An 11,681-nucleotide genomic window follows, 5' to 3' on the forward strand; every position below is an offset into this window, starting at 1 on the left:
CAAACATGTTCATCAGCCATATAGATTTAGCTAGAAAGGGTCATTACACACCAAATTATCGTAGAGAGTGACAACGTTGGATAATTAACTGTTTACAATGTGAGGCCACTGTCTGAAATTATACTTAAAATCCCCCTGAAGATAAAATCACAATTTTCATCTCACAATAAAAAACACAAGACAGACTATTTTGCAACGCAATTATCTATTTTATCATGTCATCATTTATCACTTTTTTCGATTTCTTTCAGTAGATACAAATATTTTTTATTAAAATTATGAGACTTTAGGCTACCCTCTTGTATTGAAATACTTTATTTTAACATTCAGGTGGCGAATTTGGCCTCCAATCCAAACTGTGCAACAGGTGTTCCGTCTGTTCCATGAACGGAAAAAGAACCCACCTGGAAGAACTGAGGCAACCGGGTGATCTGCTTCTCTGGGGAACGCTTCCACCCAGCCATCACTCATCAACAGTGAATATGAGAGGAAACCCATTTATAATCAGAAGAATGTTAACACAACCGCGCCTAAAGCATTCTCCGAAGTTTTGAATGAAAGTTAATGTGTCTTATATTGACATTTATTTTGACTTTTTTTATATAGTATCTAAAATTCAAAATTGTGCCTTTAAATGAACACGTTTAGTTTGTGATTTGACCATTAAATAGGAAGAAATTCAACTGCGTAAAGTTACAGGACAAATCATCCGGAAACCTAGATTTGGGATAACTTGCTCCCGTTAGATTAAGTTATAGAAAATGTAAATAGTGCTATTTATCCGAGAGAGAAAATATTGCCTATGATTTTGCAGGTTGAATTCATCTTGAAAGCATGAAAACTTGTTCAGGTTTTTGTTAATGTGTTGGCCTATATCTATTATTTTTCACGCAGGCAACACAGAGGCATTGCACCATGTCCGTACCTATTGAGGACTGGTCTATGTGAACAGAAGAGTCAGTCAAACTGAGGGATTTCAGCGATTGGTTGGTTACCTGTCTCCTCAATCTGCTGCCATTCGATCCCCATACCCTACACACTCTTTCAAAGACGCCCCGCTCGCGCTCACTCAATCTCCGAGTGCTATATGATCACAAACTTTTCTCCAATCCTGGCGATGTACCAAGCTCTTTAGATATTCAAAACAACGTTATACGTCATCTGCGAAGGTGGATCATGTAGTGTTCCAATATTTATAAAGCACAGTGCGAACAATACATTGTGGAGGAATACGTTTGGAGTTTCTCGCTGCTGTCAGCGACTTGGTTCTATATTTAAGACGAGGTAAGACTCTCTACATCCCCTTCTTCAATATTCCAGTTGTTTTCTTTGGTGTTTTGGTGTTTTTCTCAAGATTCAAACACTCTTAATTTAGGCTACATTTTAAAGGAATATACTATTATTCTTAGTCAGCATCCGCCTTGGACTTCTCAAAAGTTGGCCAACTGTACTGTATTTCAATCAATGTGAATTTATCCCCCCAGCTTTTGCCTGATTTATTACCTGCCATGCACTATAAACGCGGGACGCCTTGGGGTTATTGAGCCCCCTGGACTGTATAAACCCACAGAAATAGACAAGCCGGCGCATGTAACCTGTAAAACTTTTTGGAATACTTGTCAGTTTCTCGTCATTCAAGGGGAAGTAAATGGAGGCGGAATGAATTAGAGTTCCAGTAGATTTAATTTCGTTTAGCCTATTAGATTTCGTTCAGCCTATTTCAACTATTTATTCTGCATAATTATAAAAAACCAGGCTTGCCATATAAATATGTGTCTGACATCTTACAAGTGAAATAAGTTGCATTAAAAACAATTTCAACCTAAAAGCTCTATGAACGTTTTTTTGTTTGTTTGTTTCCAATGGAAATGTTTTCTCTGTCCTGGACAGAGAAAAGAAGCACGCGTCAGAATTTGCACAGTAGCACGTGGATGTTTGGAAATGTTCCTTCTGGAGCTCAGTCACTTGTCAGCGCTGGTCACAGCGCTCACGTCTGTGCTCTCCGCCCTGATCCTGCTTGCGGTCTCCAGGCAACTGTGGACTTTCCGGTGGACCATTACGCGGGACAAGGAGTGCAAGTTCCCGCTACCCAATGGGTCCATGGGCTGGCCGCTGGTGGGAGAAACTTTCCACTGGCTCTTTCAGGTGAGGAGTAATTCGTTTTTTATAAGCGTTCCAAGATAGGCTATAGGCCTTTAAGCGACGTATGTCACCATGCATGTGTTGAGCTAAATAATTTGGTTTGTGTTAAAAAAAGATTGCTTTATCTCATGCAATTCGTGTTATGAAAAGATTATGTAAACAAAAAAACAGCACACAACTTATTAAAAAAACATTTGATCTCAGTTCGGTAGGCCTAGTTCATGTGTCCATGGAACTATACATGTGTGGACTTGATGAGCGCGTGTAATTCATTCTTGCGGTGAAAACAGACGTTTTCACTTCAATTCCACACCGCTTTCCTGTAGGAATGCATTCTGCTTCCAGACTGGGCGTAAACTAAGAGGCACGGGTATAGCCATAAGGCTACGCGCCCTCTATAGTACACGTGAAATTAACACCTCCTTTACAGCTTTTGTGTGTGTTTGTGTTTTATGACAGGGATCCAACTTCCACATCTCCAGGAGAGAGAAGCATGGCAACGTTTTTAAAACTCACCTTTTAGGAAAGCCTGTTATCCGGGTAACTGGTGCAGAAAACATCCGTAAAATCTTGCTTGGAGAACACAACTTGGTCTGCACGCAGTGGCCCCAGAGCACCCGGATTATCCTGGGACCAAACACCCTGGTCAACTCTATCGGAGAGCTGCACAAGAAGAAGAGAAAAGTAAGGACGCAAAGAAGATTAGTAAAAACGATTAGTAAAATCTATTTCCTCAAAATGTCTCATAGGCATATAGTCTGCCGGAGATAACTTGGTGAGGCATGGTCATCTTCTAGGCCTGCAAACTGAACGCATCTTCAAAGGAAATGCAGAATAGGCCTACTACTTGCCAGAGAGTGAAATCAAGGCAATAAAATATCCATTTCATTTCCTGCTGTTGTTATTGAGTTATTACATGTAGCGTAGGTAATAAATAGATAAGTATAGGGATAATTAATTTCGTCTCAAGTATTATTCAATTGTTGTCTGGAGTGCCTTGTACCAACCAGGTGATAACTTTTTATTATGCTTTTCTTTCCTTTAAGATCTTGGCAAAAGTGTTTAGCCGCGGGGCCTTGGAGACTTACCTACCCCGCATGCAAGATATTGTCAAGTCTGAAATTGCAAAATGGTGCTCGGAGCCTGGCCCAGTGGATGTTTACGTCGCAGCCAAATCTCTCACATTTCGCATTGCCGTCAGAGTCTTGTTGGGACTGAAGATGGAGGAAAAACGCATAGTTTACCTTTCTAAGATCTTTGAGCAACTCATGAACAACCTCTTCTCATTACCAATTGACGCACCTATGAGTGGCCTCCGCAAAGTGAGTAGGCCTATAGCCAACAATGTTATAATGCTGTACAATTATTTGCATATTTTATTTATGTTTTAATCATTGTTAAAAGGTTTGGATAATGCAGAGAAATTATAACCCAGAAATGATAACTCCTATTTATTATCAATATCTTTACATGTTCTCAAAAAACAATTGTAGCCTAATTCATATTGTATGGTGTGGCATGATGAACTATTTTGCTATAGTTAATAACTTGCATGGATAACAAAAAACCTGCACATCCCAATTTATTATTAGAACAAAATGGACAGTTATACATATAATAGAATTTCAAACACCGGATGGAAATATCTTATCAAGGCAGCTAAATATCGATAAGACTATGCTGATTTATGTTTTCTTGTCAGGGAATTAAAGCCCGGGAAATCCTACATACGTGCATGCAGAAAATCATAGAGGAGAAAATGCAGAAACAACCGTCTGAGGAGTATTATGACGCTTTCGATTACATGTTGAGCAGTGCCAAGGAAAACGGACATGAACTCACCATACAGGAGTTGAAGGTAAATTATAGTTTATCCATTCTGCTTTGGCCATATAAATGTAATATACAACATCCCACATTTTCCATTGTATAGTCTTATTTGGAAGTTTATTGCCTAGTAAGTTGAAATTACCTATTATTTACTTTGAATCACCAAAGCAAATGCCCAATATTGTAGCCTAAATAAAAGGTTAATTGTGTTCTGTCTCTGGTGTCTAGGAAACCGCGGTGGAGTTAATATTTGCTGCTCACTCAACTACGGCCAGTGCTTCCACTTCGCTTATTCTTCAGCTCCTGCGGCACCCCGCTGTGGTGGAGAAAGCCCAGATAGAGCTGGAGTCAGAGGGTCTCGGCTACGACTCACACAGCGCCCACAGCTGCTCCGGCAAAGAAAATGGTATGAAATGTCCTCTTGCGGCCGAAAAAGGGGAACATCGGCCTCTAAACGCAGAGACCACCCCGTTGATGAATGGGAACGGGACTGTTCATTGCGCACCGGATGAAAACGAAGAGGCACCGTGTTCTCGGTCTCATATTCCTTGTTTAACTATGGAGAAACTAAGCCAGCTCCGTTACATTGACTGTGTCGTCAAGGAGGTGCTGCGGTTTCTCCCGCCAGTATCTGGAGGATACAGGACCGTGCTACAAACATTCGAATTGGATGTAAGTATGGAAGCTGACCTTAGATGAACCCCATGAACAGGCCACACAGCATTATCATACATTCGATCTACTGTGATGTCAAGAAATTAGTCCCTCAACTGGCTAGAACATAAATCATTATTCGAAAGCAGATACAACGCTATTTCAGTCTTTTTTAATTGGGTGAGTTTTCAATAGACCATAATGCGTGTGCGCTTAAGTGCATCTCCCAATCATTGCTCCATAAAGTTACCAATAGATTCACGTAGGCTATGATTTGAGATGAGGGATAGAGTGAACTGAGATCAATCGGTTAAAAGCATAAATAACTTTGAAGCCGTCTGGATATCCTGTATTAGGCCATTTGCCCAATGATGAATAAAATGAGATGTATTCTAGTCGGGTTATTAAAACTTGATTAATACTGATTAACTTACAATTGATATGATTAATATTTATGTTTATGGTCTATGTGATATGTTGTGAGGTACAGATGATACTGCCTTAACATTTCAGAAAGTCAAAGAGCATTAAATCTGACCATAAAGAGGTTTAACTTGCCAATAGCGACTTTTATCTTGTCAGGATTGTGTTGAAGTTTGAATTTTTGTTTTGTCCCTCTACTTCCAAGGGCTACCAGATTCCTAAAGGATGGAGTGTGATGTACAGCATCCGAGACACCCATGAGACAGCTGCAGTGTTCCAGAGCCCTGAGATCTTTGACCCAGACCGCTTCGGTTCCGAGCGTGAAGAGAGCAAGAATGGGCGCTTTAATTACGTTCCATTTGGTGGCGGAATAAGGAGTTGTGTCGGAAAGGAACTTGCCCAAATGATATTAAAAACCCTGGCGGTTGAGGTGATTGGCACGTGCAAATGGACCCTCGCCACGGAAACATTCCCCAAGATGCAGACGGTGCCAATAGTCCATCCCATCAATGGACTGCATGTGCATTTCAATTACGATAGCCTACTCCGATAGAGTTTAGATATGTACTTGTGTTATTAAAGACATTAAGCTCATGAACTTTTCGCAATTGCAATATTAAGTTATTCAATCAGAATACATCATCAAGAAACCTTTCCTCTTCGTTCCGAAGATCATGGAAATGGGAGAAACATGGTGGTCATTGAAGAGTGGAAGCAAGGCATGGTGCCAGTGACCTGCGATGACCTGCTTATCGCCAAGATCGCCTTTTTTCACGCACTGGGAAAAGTGACGGCAAACTTTTGCTATTGTTCACGGACATCCGGGCGCTCACTTCTATAACATAGCAAATCGAAAGATTATATATCCTATTTAAGCACCGTAATTCAATATACAATGGACGAGTAGGGCTTTCCTCTCAGAACAAACATTATCTGTGCTCAGGACTTATTATAAATGTCCGTCTGTAATGCGAAACTGACTTACAGATCTTGCATTTGGTCTCCAGGAAATACATTTAGAAATACCTTCCAAATGTCCAGTAGGCCTATGTGAGTAGATATAAATGACATTTAGGCCTACAGTAGGCTATAGGCTAAATAATGTTATGTGTGTATAAAATGAAGTAGTACAAATAAGCTTTATTTATAGAACATTTCGGGTGTCTGTGTTAAGATGGAATAATTATGAATAGACCTAGTTATTTAGATATCACAAGACATTAACCAATGTAAAGCATAGACCGTTAAAACAAACCATATAGGCCTATAGTTTTTATTCGATTATTTAGAGGCTATACATCAAAATGCAATTATATAACGTTACCTAGAGAATATAACCAATTACTATTATTATCATTACATGTGTCATCTTTATGAATAATCGCTTGTTGATTTTGAAGCATGATGGAAGCGCTGTGAAATGACTCGGTTAAGATGGATTCATGGAAGGAGATAGCACTTTTTCTCCTTAACGGAGTGTGTATATACAGTATTTGTCCTATTGATTCAATGTGTGTATTTTTTTGTGTATTGCTCGTATTATCTATAGAACGATGTAAAAATTAAATTACAAAAAACGTGTATTTTTGCCATAGGATAGGAAATTCTACCATGACAAAATGTGCAATTGTTTCCATCATGTTACCACAATGTATAGATTCCCGTTCTATAAAAAGAAAAATGTGAACTTGTTCATAGATAAAATGGTTAAGGTTTTAATCATATCACATTTGAAAAGTGTGCCAGTATTATCACAGTATAAGCCTATTCAATCTATCATTAAATATTGGATGTTTTTAACAGGATATGCCGAAATATAGTCAATTGGTAGCGTAAAGTGTAAAGTCTTATTCGTTAATTGGGTCTGTTTTCGTTCACCAACTCATAACATTGAATTCCATAACCACAAGGAAGATTTGCATATCATCTGACAGGCTCCGCCCTCTAAAATGAACTGAACCTGCAAGAGATTACACCTTCAGAGTGAACTCGGATGGCAGTGTGACCCTCTAGTGAACCAGTTAATTCTGCCCTATTGACCCTCAATTTAGTTGACGGCTTTGTTAGCTGCGCTTCACAGGCTGTGATCACAACACCAATGATATTTTACAACATCATTTTCACAGCAAAGAATTCTAGGCCTATAGCTCACTATCTGAATTTCCTCTATAGGTGACGGAAATGATTAATTATAGGTAAGAAACTTGATTTAAACACTCCGACCACCTACCAACTTTAACATAACTTTAACATAAAATTACCCTTCAAAAAGGTTGAAATGATGCTAAATTGTAGGCTATATTCCATATAGGTTCATTGAGACATTGAAAAACCTGTATGAAATCCTGATCTCATTAGGCCTAGATTGAGAGAAGGTATAATTATGACCTCAATTTGATTATCATGATTGACAGAATAAACGACTGTAAAGACTATAATGACGCGAACCCCTCTCTAATTATGTGTGCTATAGGGCCCTGTAATTTGTTATTTGATGGACAGTGAACTTGGCCACGTTTTGGCGCAGGAGTCCACACGGATGTCACGGTCTGTGTTGTAGGTCACATGTAGGTCAGCGCATGGGAATGGGATAGAGCGTCGCTGCCCCTACCTCTGTTGGAATCGCGCTGCGGTCATGGGTTTTAAACAGAGGGTCCACAGAGGATGGGGATTTGTAGAGTGTTAGATGGCATCGCCATTTCAAAGTAATATAATAATTAACTGTAAGCCCCATAGAGTAGCCTAAACTAAATACAAAACATGAATTCGTTGCCGTTTGAAAAATATAGGACAATACATTGATATGCATACAAAGTGAACAAAGAGGCAGCGCTTCTCATAGCCTACTGACGCATGCGAAAGGCTTGGGTGTCCTCTTCATGGAAAGTATAATACATGATTCTAAAGTAAACAAGCCCGATTAGTCTCATACTATGTGGGCCCTAACACAACTACATCGATGGGTGCACGCTGTAAATTAAGAACATTATATATTGGGTAACTGAAGAGGTCATTTTCAAAGCCAAATGCTTGTGTTGTGGGGATACGGTATAGGTGGTAGCCTATGCGCACCCAATAAGTGGTTAAACATTCCGGCCCGTACACTGTGGGCGGAGCACGGGGCGAGCGAGCAAGAGCTGCACAATTAAAGATGAACTATGAGTGAACTAATTTGTCTGACCCAAGGTAAGATGGGGCAAAGAGTTGTGGGGGAAACGGGCGTATAAAAGCGCAGAATGGAGGGTGAGACATACCAGTTCACTCCTGCGGTCCATCCGTACACTTCTCCTCGAGATGGGTTTCTACACGTTATTCGTAACATGTCTTTGCACTCTCCTGCTCCCACTCCTTCTGATTGTGACGGCGATGAAACTGTGGGAAATGTACGTCATTAGTGGAAGTGATCCAACCTGCCAGAGTCCTCTTCCTCCAGGTACCATGGGACTGCCCTTCCTTGGCGAGACGCTTCAGATGGTCCTACAGGTAACTGATGATGGAAACATAAACTGCAAACTCAGTTCCTCCCTATATTTGCAGTGTGCAGCAGGCTGCTATTGATTAGTTAGGGTTAGGGTTATGCATCAGGCTCAAAGGTCCAACCAGAAAACAGTATGCTATTGAATAAATTGAAAGATTGTTATGTAGCCTAATTCAAGCCATTTATATGTATGACATTTACAGTATCCATTCATACATTATTCTCCTTATTTATATTTCCAGAGAAGAAAATTCCTAAAAATAAAACGTCAGAAATATGGATATATTTATAAGACGCATCTCTTTGGGAGTCCCACGGTGCGGGTAATGGGTTCAGAACATGTGAAACAGATTCTGATGTCGGAACACAAATTGGTTGCGGCTCAGTGGCCGGCATCAGTGCGACTCATTCTCGGGTCGCACGCCCTCTCCAATGCGCATGGCGCGCTCCACAAGAGCAAGAAAAAGGTAGGAAATACGCAGATGTAGAGTAGCCTACATGTCTGTGTAGGAAGTTCATGGTTTATGCTTATGATGAAAAACAATTTGTCATTTACCTTGCCTTTTCACAGCGGTGTCCTTATAACGTGCCTTTAAAGCGCTCTCTCCTGTTTGCCTGCAGGCGATTATGAAAGCCTTTTCCCGAGAAGCCCTGAAAGAGTATATTCCTGTGATCCGGGAGGAGGTGAGATGCGCAGTGCATAGCTGGCTGCAAAGCGACTCTTGCGTGCTAGTGTACCCAGAGATGAAGCGCCTCATGTTCCGCATCTCAATGAGGATCCTGCTTGGCTTCGAGCCCGAGCAAACAAAGACCGACGAGCTGGAATTAGTGGAAGCGTTCAAAGAAATGATAAATAACCTTTTCTCCCTACCAATCGATGTTCCTTTCAGCGGCTTGTACCGGGTAAGTTGCCTGTCAAATGACAAGATGTATTGATTAAAGCAGCCCTGGCCTGCATCACATGGGGCTCCAGTGTGCGCACAATATTTTTGACCAATATTTTTCATAATTCCATTTAGGGTCTGAGAGCGCGCAACATCATCCACTCAAAAATAGAGCAAAACATCAAAAATAAGCTGTCCAATATTGATAACAACAATAACTATAAAGATGCTCTGCAGTTATTGATTGAGAATGGAGAGAGGAACGAGGAGCGACTAAGCATGGAGGTAACCAGATGCCTTTCATTTAGCAAGTTCATTTTATACACTGCCATTTACTCCATATATGAACCATTCTTTATTTGTTTCCCTCAGGAGATAAAAGAGTCTGCCACCGAATTACTATTCGGTGGCCACGAGACGACAGCGAGCACTGCGACCTCTCTGGTGATGTTTCTCGGGCTGCATGCACATGTCATGCGTAAAATACGCCAGGAGCTTCAGGAGAAGGTTGGTATCACCCTGTATCATCAAAAGACAAAATAACAACATTTTCACAAGCAAATAGCACTTGATTTTTGTAAAAAAAAAATTACATGATTTGAAACCATAAATCAGTCTTCCATGACAACAAAATAATAATCAATGGAGGCCCATATTTTTTTGGTTATGATGAAATTAAGATTAGACACAACTCTCATTAAGGTATTTATAAATTATATTCTTCCAAATCTAGGGCTATATTTAATTGATTGAATTTGCTGTACATCTCACTTGCAAGATGCATGTCCCACTATCTATGTGTTTATAATATATTCATATATTTATAGCATTTGTTGGGAGCCCAATCAGAGGACAAACCACTGAGTATTGAGTTGTTGGAGCAGTTGAAGTACACCGGCTGTGTCATCAAAGAAACTCTCCGTATAAACCCTCCTGTCCCTGGTGGCTTCCGTGTGGCACTGAAGACGTTTGAGCTCAATGTAAGTAAACCTATGTTGTAGCTTCTGAAATTACATTTACACAAGATTTTAGCCTAAAAGTTTAAAGGAGGCATAATTGATTGTGTTTTGAGAGCCACAAAATGGAAACCATGTACTGTTATAGTACATTAGTTTTTCTACAAATATATAATCACAACATGGTAGCACCTCTATGTATTAATATACAGCTCCTTGTATACAGCAATGCTTTCAGAAACTGTATAATGTTTGGAAGAAAATTGTTGGAAGTCATTGCCATACCCACCCCACCTAACAACCTAAATTGTGTTTCCTCAGGGCTTCCAGATTCCCAAGGGTTGGAAAGTCATCTACAGCATCTGTGACACACACAATGTGCTGGACACACTTATAAACAAGGAGGAGTTTCAGCCAGAGAGGTTCTTGGACGAGTCACCAGAAGACTTATCCCGGTTCGGTTACATCCCTTTTGGGGGTGGTGCGAGGACATGTGTGGGTAAAGAGTTTGCTAAGGTTGTACTTAAGGTGTTCCTGGTCGAGGTGGTCACCAGATGTGACTGGACTCTGTTGAACGGACCCCCGACAATGAAAACAGGCCCAACCGTTTATCCAGTGGACAATCTGCCCACAAAGTTCAGTAGATATGGTGACAAATGTATCCAGAACAACTGATAGTGAAATATTCACATTTATGTAAATACACGTTCATATTTAAGATAGACGTATCATGTATATTACATATATTTTGTACTAGAGATATTTATGTAAACCCCAGTAGAATTGTAAAAGCAACATTTTTAAAAGCACTTCATGTTAATGCACTTCGATAGTTTTGAGACAAATAATTGTATGTATATTTTGAAATGTAATTATTTTTAAGCTGAACTTGATCATTTTCATGCAGCTTAAATGTGTTGTTGCATTTGGAATGCTTTCAATAAAATAAATTGACTATTATTATGAACAGTTGATTTTTCACTTTAAATCAAAACCATTTCCATTTTCCCAATTATCTGACATGGCATTGATAGAGCCCAATGTTTTCATGTCAATTGTTCTTCTATCCCCAAATAAATAATTTTTGGTTCAATTGCTTGAGGAAATATGGATGTATAGTTATTAGCACCACTTCCTGTTATTGTATCACACTGTATGGACCTAGTTGTATGCCCATTCTTATGGCACACGTCAGTTTACCTTCACTCCATGCTACAATAACTATTACACGTACTGCATTATAAGACCCCAAATGACATTAGGCAATGTCAACAGTGAATTTGAATCCAAAGGTGACACAGAGAGGGACAGGAT

General features: G+C 39.9%; 2 protein-coding genes across 2 annotated transcripts; both read left to right on the forward strand.

Annotated features, from left to right (window-relative positions):
- The first annotated feature begins 1,896 nt into the window (after window positions 1-1,896).
- Window positions 1,897-6,853, forward strand: cyp26c1 (cytochrome P450, family 26, subfamily C, polypeptide 1). The gene is made up of 6 exons (XM_084166816.1): window positions 1,897-2,145; window positions 2,602-2,826; window positions 3,189-3,464; window positions 3,845-4,000; window positions 4,201-4,644; window positions 5,255-6,853. Exons 1-6 carry the CDS (start codon window positions 1,942-1,944, stop codon window positions 5,600-5,602), a joined length of 1,653 nt encoding a protein of 550 aa, XP_084022942.1. The 5' UTR covers window positions 1,897-1,941; the 3' UTR covers window positions 5,603-6,853.
- Window positions 6,854-8,328: 1,475 nt separating this feature from the next.
- On the forward strand, window positions 8,329-11,326 carry LOC311116450 (cytochrome P450 26A1-like). Its single transcript, XM_084157417.1, has 7 exons — window positions 8,329-8,532; window positions 8,770-8,994; window positions 9,149-9,430; window positions 9,547-9,696; window positions 9,784-9,918; window positions 10,239-10,391; window positions 10,689-11,326. The coding sequence occupies exons 1-7, from the start codon at window positions 8,344-8,346 to the stop codon at window positions 11,040-11,042; spliced, it is 1,488 nt and encodes a 495-aa protein (XP_084013543.1). The 5' UTR covers window positions 8,329-8,343; the 3' UTR covers window positions 11,043-11,326.
- Window positions 11,327-11,681: the final 355 nt, after the last annotated feature.

Source organism: Coregonus lavaretus, assembly GCF_964263955.1.
Source record: "Coregonus lavaretus genome assembly, chromosome: 1".
Classification (NCBI taxonomy): Eukaryota; Metazoa; Chordata; class Actinopteri; order Salmoniformes; family Salmonidae; genus Coregonus; species Coregonus lavaretus.